Source organism: Phalacrocorax aristotelis, chromosome 6 (genome assembly GCF_949628215.1).
Source record: "Phalacrocorax aristotelis chromosome 6, bGulAri2.1, whole genome shotgun sequence".
Lineage (NCBI taxonomy): Eukaryota > Metazoa > Chordata > Aves > Suliformes > Phalacrocoracidae > Phalacrocorax > Phalacrocorax aristotelis.
Genome location: NC_134281.1, coordinates 57,014,722 through 57,028,128, shown reverse-complemented (window position 1 = coordinate 57,028,128; position 13,407 = coordinate 57,014,722). Strand labels below are relative to the sequence as shown.

The 13,407-nt window shown below is 41.2% G+C and overlaps 1 protein-coding gene across 4 annotated transcripts in view; it reads right to left on the bottom strand.

The window, feature by feature from the left end:
• Positions 1–529: 529 nt before the first annotated feature.
• The window catches only part of LRRC8D (leucine rich repeat containing 8 VRAC subunit D), a 55,143-nt gene continuing 42,265 nt past the window's right edge, over positions 530–13,407 (bottom strand). For all 4 annotated transcript variants that reach the window (XM_075098083.1, XM_075098081.1, XM_075098082.1 and 1 more), the window contains one exon: positions 530–5,725. In XM_075098083.1, coding sequence (XP_074954184.1) covers positions 3,153–5,723 — 2,571 coding nt within the window. In that variant the 5' untranslated portion in view covers positions 5,724–5,725 and the 3' untranslated portion in view covers positions 530–3,152. The remainder of the gene's footprint in view (positions 5,726–13,407) is intronic.

Genomic DNA, 13,407 nt, shown 5'->3' with positions numbered 1-13,407 from the left:
GCTACCAGAGAGGGCAGCTCAAGACTGCAAAGCCGTTTTTTTAGCAGCAGAAAGCCTTGTCAGCATCCTCCCTTACACCACCTTACGCTCAGGACATCCACGGCTCTGCACCACAGAAAGTATTTTCCAAAAGGAGAATTTATTGGAAGACTAAAGGATCTTCACAGAAATGCATTACAGTGGCAGGAGCAATCAGAACGGACAAGATCCTATTTCCTCTCAATCTGAATGAGCACAGTAGTTTTTCTTCCAGGGCCATACACATATTCTGCAAAACTCCATGAGCCAAATAAAAACAGTGGTAGGTCATTTAGAGTACATATATATTAAAAAAAAAAAAAAGAAAAAACCCTATCCTGAAGTACTTCATCCTAGTTAGAAGCCATACCTACAGGATTTACTAGAGCAGCAACTCATACCTCTTCCTTAGATTACAGGCACCGCAGAACAATTCAGCATAAGATACTTGAAAACAGATTTTACTATGCAAACACACTTTTCCCCCATTAAAAAAAAAAAAAGATTAGAGGAAGATATAAATGTCTTATTTATTAAATCAAATAGAAATGCAAAATATATTTCACATGCCTTACATGGAAAAGAGGTGAACTTCCAAGGCGTTAAAGCAAGACTGTGTCAGTTGACACGCAGGAAACAGGAACATTATAAACAGTCACAACGGGGAGGAAGGACCGGGGGGAGGCAACGTGGGGATGACGGGCAGTTCCTCCCCACTCTGAGAAAGCTCTCCTAAAAACAAGAATGGAGTTTATGCTGAGCAAGCATCACAATTCTGAAATTAACTTTAACATACACTTATTTTGGAGGAAGTTGTCTAAAGAAGTACCATTGGCTAATACCTAGTCAAAACAGTGGTCTAAATTACGTACACCATACTCAGATGAAGTGGACGTGGGTTTATTTCTTGAACATCAGTAGGGACAGTAGGAGAATTGGAAACACCAAAAAAAGTTTTAAAAAAGCTGGATCAATCCACAGCCGCATTCTGTGCGACTCCACTATTAAAATAAGAAAAAAAGATGAAAAATAGGACTATGTTTCTCAATATTTTAATTACTTTGTCATCCTCCAACTCTTCCTCCCTCCTACAAGCAACTTCTTGGAAGCTGAAACGACACTCAACAGCAAATACAAAGCATACACCAATAGTATATTCCACAGTTTTTCTAAAGAGTCAATAGTCCAGCAATTTTAAAGTGATCTATGTGCAAAAAATAAACACAGAAGAGAATTTCTTGAAAAAAAAAAATTCCACTGCAGCCTTAACTTCTACTTAAAAAAAATTCTGAGGATTAGCACTAAATTTCCCAGTGGAGGACAGATCAGTAACTGCTAGTATTCTGCCACACCTGTGACTTGGTGTTGCAGAACCGTCAGCGTCCCAAGGTTACTACCTGCTGGCAAGCGGAGAACAGACTCTATCCCCAAAAGAAGTGGGAAAACCGCTCTTCATAAACTGGTCTTCTGACATACATAAGCATAGGGTGCAGGTATGTATTCAGAGGCTGCTCCCTACAGCTGAGAACAGTCCTCCCAGCATGACTAACAGTAAATGATTAACAATAAAATGTGCAAGATTCGTACCAGCAGTATTTGAAATGTTCCTGACTGCTCGATGCCCCTAGGCTTAAACTATCCCCTCGTTAACAGTGGTGGAAGTCAGGGCAGCTCTGGTGAAGTTACAGTAGAAATCGCTGTGCATGAGGATTTCTGTGTGAGAAGAACAGTCCCTTGAACTACAGACTAGTTCAGTCCTGACCACACTACAATAGGGAATTGTGTTTAAACCATGAGTAATCATGTAATCATCTCCCAGCATAGTACTTCTTTTCTGCACACATGGAATGTAAATGGCCAAGATTTACAACTGATGATTTTGCAGATTTAATGGATTATATTTCTTTAATGGTTCTGGCAATGCAAACTCAGTTAAAAAAAACACCACCAAAAAAACAACCAAACAAAAAAAATCCCACGCTCACTGCTGTCTGCTTTTTTCTTTATTTGATGACTTATCTGGCACACAGTTAGGGCTTTCTAACAGTGCGTAAGTGTTCAAAAACATCAAATTACTTGGGCTGGGGCGGGGGAGAAGGTGGTCCTATGGTTAAAGTCCAGGTGTGGAGGACACACCACAATAGGTGATAAAGCTAAAACACGTTTGGGTAAATCGTAACTGTCACGTCTCTGTCATTAGTCTAGTAAATGGAACAGACACCCCGGTTCTTAAGCAAGGGCTGTGAAACAAAACAATCACCAACTCATAAAATGCCTGGAGTTTCCCAGATGAAAACTCGGAAGAGGAGCAAAACATGAGCAGTAAAGTCACTTGGTGTTTCATGGCTTTTGAAGTCACCTTGCAAAACAGTTCAAATATCAAAACTATCCCCAACTTGAAAGCCAAGTGGCAGTATTCTCCCTTTTACCACCCACTGCTGCGTGGGACAGAGGAGCGTTAGGGAAGGAAGCTGAGGGGGAGACCAGCTGCGGGAACTTGACCAGTCTTTGCTGGTGTGAAGGAGTAGCACGCCGGACCACAGAAGAAACCTCACCCGACAACATGAGGCCTTGAGGATGAAGAATGAAGGCAAACACACTTGGCCTGATGCAAACCACATACCTTAATGCAGGAAAACGGTGATTGTGGTGCAGTTCAAAGCACAGCCAAACTGGTTTCATTTGCTGAGGGTGGCTAAATACTAACAACACATATCAACATGTGTTTCAAGTGCTGTTAGAACCATACCGCATACAACATTTATGCTTGGTTTCCCCCCCCATAATGCACTAAAGTAAATCCAGACCTTAAGGAATAACTTGCATAGTAAGAAAAGGTCATCAATTTAATCATTTACTTTAAGCAGGCAAGCAAATTTGTAAACATTCAAAAGCGGCAGCATCCAAGTTACAAACAATTTAAGGAAAAAAGAATTGAGATTATTAAGGTTCTCAAAAATTTTTGAAATAATCTTTTAAAACACTGCAAACATTGAACACTCGGTTACACCTCTTCTAATCCTGCTAGCAGTCCTTCCAAGGAATTCTGCTTTCTAAAACGCATGGTCTCGCAAGTGCCATACTTTTTAGCATTTGCCTTTTGGAAGTCAGCTACGGGAGCCTTTCGCCTCAGCCTAAATCCCGTTAGCAAAGGGAACGCTTGTGTCTTGGTTCAACACCTCTTTAACTTCTGAGGGCAAAGCGTCAAAGAGGTGATCTTCCACCACGAGCCCGCTTTTCCTGAGAAGCTGACACTGCCCCAGCGTGGCTGGCAGACGGTCCAAGCAGTTTCCCTTCAGTTCCAGATGAGTCAGGTGCACCAGCTGACTAACTTTATCTGGGATTGAGGTAATACAGTTTTGCCCCAGACTCAAAGTCCTCAATTTAACACATTTAAACAACTGTTTTGGCAAAATGTCGACTTTGTTTCCCGTGATGTGAAAATGCTGCAGATTTTGAAGCAAACCTATTTCCACTGGAATCAATGCGATTGAGTTGTAGCTTACATCTAAACACCTAAGTTTCTGTAAACTAAACACTGCGGTTGGTAAGGATTCGAGTTTGTTATTGGAGAGATAAAGAGACTCCAAATTCTTTATGTGGGTAATAGAGGAAGGAATGCTGACTATTTTATTGTGCCACAGCTTTAAACAAGTCAATCTTTTTAAATGCTGGAAACTGATGATTTCTTCAATTGTGCGTATGCTATTTGTCTTTAAATCCAGTTCTTGTAAGTTAGAGAGGCTGAAGATGGCATGAGGAATTCTCTCCAGTTCACAGTTCTGCAGTTCCAACTCCGCAACATTAGTCATTTTCTTAAGGCTATTGAGTACCACAAGCTTAGTGCCGTCATTATGAATGACTAGTTTTGTCAGATGTGGTGCCACATCTGTGATATTGGGGGGAATTTTGGTCAAATTGCTCTTCACGTGGAGAATTTTAAGGTGTCTCAACTCTCTGAGAGATTCAAGCCCTATCATTTTATTGTTTTCAGAGTTCAAGTTGCCTATCAAGTACAATTCACAGAGGTTTTTGAGCAAATACACCCACGCAGGAATTTCTGCAACATCTGTGAATTTCACATGAAGGCATCTCAAGTGGTCCCGGAGGAAGCTGAAGGCAGTCTGCTCGACCTTCGCAGGGCAGTGGCAGAGATGAAGCTCCTGAAGATTTGTCATCTGGGAAATTTTCGCTGGGATTTTCGCTTCAGGAATCAGCTCCAGTTTCAACACATCCAGGTCCGTCAGCTCAAACACTGCATCAGGGACCCCCGACAGCATGAAAAGATGCAACTCTTGCTTGTCCTGGGCATTGCGGGAAACATGTTGCCGCAGCTTTTCAAAAGTCCATTCGTGGTTTAAACTAATTTCCCGTAGTTTGTTCTCACTTACCTCTGACAAAAAGACACCAAATCGCTTAGAATACAGCTGGTCGTACTGATCTACCATATGCAAGAGAAAGGCAAAATCATTTTTGACATCAGGGATATCACTGAAGCTACTCTCTTCTCTGACCTTTTCAAAGGAATATTCTTTTAAAGGTATTCGGAACAGCCAGAAAAGTGTGTAGAGACAGATAAAACCATAGACACAAATGAGGGAAATATAGCTGATAAGCAGCTTCTTCAACATGTAAGCCATGTTGTGTGTACATTCAAACTGTGTGTAGCCAATCAGGTGTTCCACTTTCGGGTTGCAGATGTGTTCAAAACTAATGGTGTTGACAAAGTTTGCAGTATAGCAGAGAATAAATATGAACTTGACGGTCTTGATGACAGTCTGGCCAACATAGAGCTTGTAAATCAGATCACTGTCCTCCACATGAGCCCGGAACTTACGCACTTTCTCAAACAGCGCTTTGGCTTGCTCTCCATCTTTCTTATCTAAAATAGTGACACTGGGAACCTCAATCATAGGCTTGTCAGCTGAAAATTTGAAGCCAGACTTTGTTATCATGGGAGTGCTGGCGCTTGGGCTTCCTTCATCACTGCTAGTGGAAACATACTTGGGCTGGGACTGGGCTCCAGTTAACCTCTGTTTGTTCTCCTCAGAGTCCTCACATGCCGTTTCAGACAATGCTTTTGTAGTCCACGGGGACTCAAAGCACTTCCCTAATATAGACACAAAATGCTCAATTTTTGAGCAAGTCTTGGGATACTTGAACCAAAAATTGCTACTGACTATTAAAATAATAGTATGGATGAGAACAAGATAGGGAAAATACTTTGAATACCAAGGAAGAGCCAAATGATAGCACATCTGGTTAATAAATACGTATTGCTGAAAATCCAGATTTGTTTTCCGGCCTGAAGAATCTTTCTGCTCCTTCTTCAGCTCCTGGCCTGATTCAGTGGGTTGATACTGAGAAGAGGTAGCTCTGCTCAGAGGTACGTCAGGTGTTACAGTAGGGGCACTTCCGAAGGAAACCGTTCTCATTGATGCTTCTTCTCCTTGAGCAGTGGTTGTTTCAACAGTGGTAAACTCAGCCTTCCCTGACGTGCTGGGTTGTGCTTTTGAATTTACAGTAGACTGCAAAACTGGCAAGCAGACCACCTGGTCTTTGGTCAGCTGCATGGTTCCAGCAAAAATGGCAACCATTAACATAACAACAGCTAGATAATCCATGAATACATCCCACCATGGTTTCAAGATACGGTACGTTGGCTGGATGTCATTGAGCGATGCAACTTCTGCAAGGGTAAACATTCCTACAAAGAGAACAAAGACAAAAATCAGTATTGTCGAGTGGTGAGCAGGTTACTTTAGCATTTCCTAGCAATCGCACCATGACATGCAGATCCTCAGAAGGTTCCAGTTTTCATTACGCTTTGTTGCCTGTCGCACATTGTCCATTATTCCACTCAACACTGTTTTCTCAAATGCTATGTACTGAAATGATGTGTTACTTATGCATCAAAACATCAGTCTTCTCATTTCAGGCCAGATGATACTTACGTACTTTTGCCACTTGACAGTACAAGCACCAAGGCCTGCTCTGTGCAAATGAAATATCTGAAAGGTGAAGTGCTGTAGCTGATATTTATTAGTAACATGAACAGCAACAATTGATTACCCTGCACAGAATCCAATTCTGTAAAAATGACTGCCTGATTCTGAACACATGAAATCCAGCCGTAACATCATTTTGTAGTACCTTGCATTTAAACAAAATAACTTTTGTTAAATGCTTTGCACCTTGCTCATGACTTGCACAGCACATTTGAGCTCTCTTGTTGCATTATAAGCAAGGTCTCTCATTTCTTTTCATCTAACACAATAAGAGTCAATGTCTCCCACCCCTTGCTATTGAGCATCCACACTGCTTACCAGATTGGTTGGCTCCTTTACCTTAAGTACTGCTGCACAAGTGAAAGTCTTGCAGTTACTATGTGAATATTTGGCACAATTTTTAAAATGTGTTTGGATGTTTTACAGTGAGAAACAGTTATCACCTGTTCACTGGACCAAACGGTACCGCATAAATTTTTTTCCTCCCAATTAAAGAAGAAAAAATCCTTCCTCAGAAAAATAAAACCCAGCTAAACAAGAAAAAAAAAAAAACCCTCTCAACTCTTTCTTAACATAATGGGGAAAATATTTTTTTCAGATTATCATCACAGCCTGGTGATTATAGGATGCTGGTTAGTCCAGGTAGCACAGGAGCAGGCTGTAAGGCTTTCACTTTAATTTAAACATATGCACCGTGAGACAAAGTGGCAAACTGATACTGTGAGAATCCAAACCTCTTTGCAGCTTTAAATAGCTTGCTTTGCTTTTTGTTTTGACAAAATCTAGGACTCAACTTATCAGCTTTTTAAAAAATAAGCTTCCTGTGCAAGCAGGATGTGGTAAAATCATCCTTTTAACTGCTGAACTTATGACCCAAATTTGCCATTTCTAAAGTAAAATATGCAGCTTGTGCGCTGCATGTACGGAGTGGGGAAGGAGACAGGATGTGCATTATCACGCAGAGTCTGGCTCCCTTTGGTTGGGAGAAGAACAGCTTAGCAGAGCACGAGGAGATCAAAGCAGGCAGCATGAAGAAGCATCAGATTTATCATTTTTAACTTGTGGAATACCAATTTGTACAGGCCTGCACCTTACACACACTAAAGGGCAGTGTCACAGGCAACGAACACACAACATGATTATTTCTAGCCTACATTTCTCTGAAGATAACAGACATTTCTATACACAGAACTCAAATATGAGCTACTGCCTATATGGTCAAAGGCATGCGTTAGCCCCTCTCCTTCCCCGCACGAGTGCAAGCAGCTCCCATGGCCTCGGTCTGTGGGAAGGGCCAGCGGTCACCGTACAGAGCTCGGCATGGAGCTCCCGATGAAAGCATCTCCTCCACCACAGGGCCTGGTGGAGGAACCAGCCCCTGGCCTCCCACGCTCTCCTCCCAGGAGCTTTTACTAGTTTTGCATACCTAGCCTGGGATTTGGTGACGGCAGCCGGAGAGGAGAGGGTTTTATCTCACTTCAGCACTCATCTCAGTTGGTGCTGTTGGCACAGTTGCCAATATGTAAAAGTTAAGGCTCAGTTCCTCAGGGAATGGGCAGAAGGAACTTCCAGCTCTCCTCCCTCTCTTTATTTTCCAGTGGGCAAATGAATGTCAAATACCCCTCCCTCATCAGTAACACAAATTGCTGGGCTCTTACAGTTCTCCCAGCTCCACAAGAGCCTCCTCTGGGCAGCATGGTTCCTGAGCCTTGCCCCACACAATTCCCCAGGGCTGTAGTTGCTGTAGAAGTGCTGAAGGACACAGATCAGTAACACAGCCCACAGCTACCGAAGCCTCACAGTGCTTTACTTGAGGTTAGCTACAAACTCCCATCTCCTTTAATGTCTCCAGGTGCTATCCTAGACTGAGTCACAGCATGACTGCTTGCCCTAGGATCGCTGTCTTCAACATGTAAAAAACATGTGCAAAAGAATAGCATTAGTCATTTGTACTAATGTGAACAGATAGATAAGGACCTTCCTTACTTGAAAGGCAAAGCTGCCGCCTGCCCAGGACAGGAGAACCACAAAACAGCAGCAGGATCCCGTAGAGATTTTTTTTTTCTTTCTTGGAGGCTGTTTGGAAGGGATGCTGTCACGGATCTCCAGGCTGTTTTCACTGTGGTCTCACCCACCTTGGCAGCCGCAAGAACTTCTCGTCCACTAGGTTACTAGCGCAACAGTTCGACAGGAGAGCAGAGAGCCAAACGCTTAGCAAGGACAAGGCATGCACGGTTCCTACAGCCGTGCCTCTGCACACAGAGCTATGCAATGCGCAGGGGGAAGGAGGCAAGCGGGATGGGAAGGAGGAATGAGATGCCTGCTGTAACAAACGTGGGTAGCTGCTACTGCGTGTTCCTCTGGGGCTAGCCTTTCCCTCAACTTTGCACTAGCTAATTACGTGGGAAGTTACTTCATTGCGGTTTGGGGCACAACCTGCAGAATCCCTTTCACAGAATGAAGGTGATTTTTTTTGTTTTGTTTTGTTTTTTTTTGCTTCTGCCACGAGAACACGTGGATAAAGTACCGAAACCCAAGCGCTGCAGACGTGGCTGCTCTAAGTCACTGAAATAATGGAAACGAAATGAGAGTGCACAAAGTGGTTCCAGCCAGAGACTTAGAAAGAACAATTCAAAAAAACGCTAAAGCTAAAAATCACCTCTACCAGACCTCTGACTCGCATGCACGCAAAATGATTTCAAAAGAGGTTAGGAGACACAACAGAGCCCATGTAATCCTCTTTGTGAGGCTGTAGGCAGCGTGGTGTAACAGGAGCTTTACACCGCGAAGTACCCCATTCAGTGCTCTGAACATGTCTTTTCTTTCAAGTTACTGATACTCACAGAAGAGCTGCTGTTTTGGCAGCGATTAGCAGTTATAAAACACAAAAAACCACTCTGTGGCATTACTGTCTAACACTGTGTCTCATAAAAGAGAGGCAGACCTTTTTCTAGCTAGCAAAAATCAATTCCAGGAGCTGAAGACAGGTTTCTGTCCTCACATGTCTAAAATAGTTAAATGTTCTGAGTCTTAAAAACCAAAATGAAAAACTATAAACCCACACACAGTATAAGTAAGACACGTTCTGGCCCACAGGCTGCAAATTAATTTAATGTTTTCTCTCTTAAATCCATCATTGCATATATTGGTGCTTGATTTTACTAAACTAATAACCATAGAAGTTAACTTTTATTTTTGCAGATGCTTAGAAATCAGACTATTAAGAGGTACTCAGAACAACAGGTCTCTACAGTGTTTTAATATTTGGGGGTTTTCGTTGTTCCACGGTTAAATTTAAACTAAAGCTTTTAAAACCTGCTTTGAAAGCCTACTATCCAGAATATTCCTTGGAGTAGGTAGACAGCATTTTCATCTCTAATTTTCACCTCCTTTTAAGGGTGCCAGATTGGGGTTGGGGTTTCATGACAAGCTGCAGCGATGACCCAGTCATAAGGAAAAGCAAAAACAGAAAAAAAAAAAAAAAAGGAGGAAGGGTGAAAGAAAGTAAAAGTAAAAGCTGGTCTGGAGGCAGGGCCTGCAACTCCCTGCTATAGGTGGTCTCCTCTCAAGACCAGTGCATGCTCTATTCACAACCCTGATGCAAAAAAAGTTTGTAAGCAGTTAGCTCAAACTGAAGAGCAAAGTACTATGCAGCTGAAAAGCCAAAATGCCTGATTTCTCATGGCAAAAGCATGCGCTTCTTTCAGCCCCTTTCAGGGCTCGCCAGCATTGAATGGACCTTGAGGCTCAGCAGAACATGGGGTCTGAACACACCGAGATCTAGACCCAAACTAGAAAACTGTGGTTCTTGAAGAGAAATCATTTTTAATTCCCAATATGGAATTTCAGGACACAGCCTCCTTTTTAAAATAGCATATTTTAGTTTAGTTTTAGTAAGCACCGATTTTAATTCAAGCCTATCGCAGTACGAACTTCAGGGCTGCACAGATGCACCAAGTAAGGCAGACATTTAATTTTAGCAAATAATTCTTTTTTCTCCCACACCCTTTGTCTCCAGTTCCATAACTTGGATGATGCTTTAGAAGAACATCAACCTCTCCCAGCTCCATCCATTACCTCCAGGTATCTACTGGGTGCATTCTCTCTTCTGGGAAAAAAAAAATTCTTTAACCTAAACAAGCACAACTGTTCTAAGCACAACTGTTTCTTGCTGCCTTCTAAGATTTTAGGTGGACAAACTTAAAGTTCTGAAAGCAGCATAGCACTACCTCCAGTTCCATTGCTAATGTGATATGGAACTCTAGAACTAAAACCACTTTGTTTATTTTGTACTTATATAAGTTACAGTAAAAACAGAATCAAAAAAGAAAAAATTGGCAATGACAATTCAACTGTTCTAAGTTACCCTTGCTGATTTAACATGGGCCTGTAACAACTAATTTCTTAAATCATACTTCTTACCCAATTATAACCCTTTCATTAGTCTTACAGAAAAGCTGTAATAGAAAGAGCTCAGAATGTGATTAGCCTGGGTGAATTTTTCTGACATATTTCAGACTATAAATGCTGAAATACAACGTGGACATATTGGGGTTATTTCCTAAGAAACTGTTGTAGCTTAAATACAGAAGTTAGAGGAAAAGGAAGCAGCAGATTGGTATGTCACTAATGTTTATTTACATCCTACTTCTTCCTGTACTTACTGATAAAAACTTCATCTGTCTGCCCCTGTAATTCACCGGCCCTCCTGTTTTAAAAGCGTATTTAAATTTAAAGCAAATTCAGAGTTCAAACAAACAAATAAAACCAGAATTGTAGCACATGAACCTCTCATTTCATTTTCAGGTTCCCAAGACTCCGAACAAACCCACTTTGTTTCAGGAAACAAAAAGATTCTTGAATTAGCCTTGTCACCGCAACTGGTCAAGAATTTCCTATTAAAAAAAAACACCCCATTTCTAGTTGAAAAGAAAAAGTGCTACCATGAACAAAATTGTTTTCTCCCTTCCCACAGGAAATTAAGGAGAAGAAAAGTTTTCCCATAACTAAAAGGCTTTGCTAGCTTGCTTTTGATCAAGTGACTATAGGTTTGAATTTATTTCCGCTGTATACTTTACTCCCTCTTTCCACCAACCATTTCTACTTCCTTTGTTTTTCTACTTCTGCACTATCCTATTAAGGCAGGCGATTAGGCCTTAATGTGATAAGAATGGATTATGAGATTCCTCTTAGCCAGGACATTGCGAATATCAATTGTTCCACAGATAATCTGCAAAGATCAAACAGATCAAAAAGATGCCACCATCCTTCCCTCCCCCCCTTCCCAAAACAAGTGTAAAGAGCCCCAGAGCCCTTGTAAAATAATGCATGAAGTCATTCAGAAAAGAGCCTATGAATGAATATATGAATGTGTCTGTATGCTCAGAATGCACCGCCTATATTGGTTATTCAGTTTCTGACATTAAAAGAAGTTTAAAACAAGCTGAAGGAAGTTTAACCAAAACACCAGTAGACTTTGGGATCTGGTAATAGAGGGCAATAGTCCTCGCTCATGTCGCGGGCATGTTACAGCTGTGCCTAGCCCGGACTGCAGCTCCTAGTGGGTTGGCTGAGGCACTGCCTCTGGGTAGCTGTAGAGAAGCAGCAGCCCATTTGAAAAAGAGGAGTTAACTCTGCTTTTTTCCATGGGGGATTATTGTGCTTTGCTCTACCTGACCCAACTAAAGTAACAAAACCAGTTTTAGGTACAACTGTGATACAGCTGCTCTTCCCAAGCATCAAAGCCCGAAATTCGGCTACGCGTGGATTTGTGCATTGAGTGTCCCCATTGCCTGAAAAGCCCAGGAAGGAAACGTTCCACAATAACATAAAATAGAGGTATTTTTAAAGTGTTTCTCTACTGTATGAAATGTTTCGCTACTTCTCCAGCAACAGAAGGTATTGCAGAACATTAACTAACACCAGAACGCAAGGACTAGAGCGCGGCTTATGGTATCAGACACTCCCTGATTAGTGCTTTTGTCTCAGGAAGATCAGAAACAGATTTAACATAAGAACTTGCATGGAAAAAGATTTCCATTTTTTTTCCACCAAATTAGAATTACAAAAATTCCTACTCTCTATTTCTTCCCTAAACATCTGACAGCAGCTTAATCTACCAGTTTTAGATCAATCTGCAAGATCTGGGTGGTTTATTTTTGTTTGGCTACCCCTTAACTGAGCAATTTCTTATTTGTTTGGCCTATTTGATGTTGCAGGCTAAGCAAATTTCTACGGGATGGGATATTTATCTGTCTGATTTGACTTTCTTAAAATTAATCGTGTGTCACCGTGAAGGTAGTATTTTAGAGATAGTGTACCACAAGATGCTCTGTGGGAGTGATGGATGGTAACTGAATAAGGAGAAAGCAACAAACACAAAGCTGAAAGGAGATTTCCTGTAGAGAAAAACATTCCAACTAAGGAACAAAACTTCCATAGCTTTTAATTATAACTAAATCTCATTATATAAATATACATGGAAAAATATGATGCTGTTACTACATACCTGATTAAGGAGGATTCATTAGCACCACTCATACACTCATCATTTGAGAAACAAACAAACACAAAAAACAACAAGAACCCCCACAACCAACCCATCTCTGCAATTCTCCATCCCACTACCCAAATTGCACAGCTATAATTTTGGACTTTCCCTTAAAGGGAATATATAATCTCTGATATAGACTGTAAGTAAATTCCCCAAGTAAGGAACCATCATCATCTTTATGAACAACATTAACATGACTAACAGTAATTTGGTAAACAAAAAATTATCAAAATCTAATTTCTCTCAGACTGTATACAGAAATATTAGACTTCAGTAAGTTGGAGACAAAAATAAGATTTTTGCTTTATACAATCAATGTCAAAATAGCAACCATTTATAAAAAACTTATTTCTTTTTTAAATCTTCAAAAATTCTGCCCTTGAACGCTGGGCTTCTTCAGGTTGTATAACACTCTAACCTACTTTTGGATCCTGCTATTTAAGTGTTTACACTGAACCTTCCTTGTTTACCAGCTCTTTGAAGGTCTAGTGCTATACACCACTCCTACACAGATGGTTTTGTAATCAATGTGATATTTAAAATCAGTATTAGCAGCCATAATTTCCCTAACAATAAACTCTCAAACCATTCTTGTCGTGCTGTAAGTGACCGCAGAGGTCTGTTTAAGGATGACTTTCAAAACAGGAGCCCAATGTTGTACTTCTTACTAGCTCCACAATGCACCCGAAAATTAATACAATTAACTCTGCATTTGCCACATTCAAGTCCACAGAGCACAGAAAATTAGCAACTTCCCGCTTTACCTATGGCAGGACTCCTGAGCCATGCTCTTACGAGACAGCTGCTTTGACCAGAAGCACAAGCTTC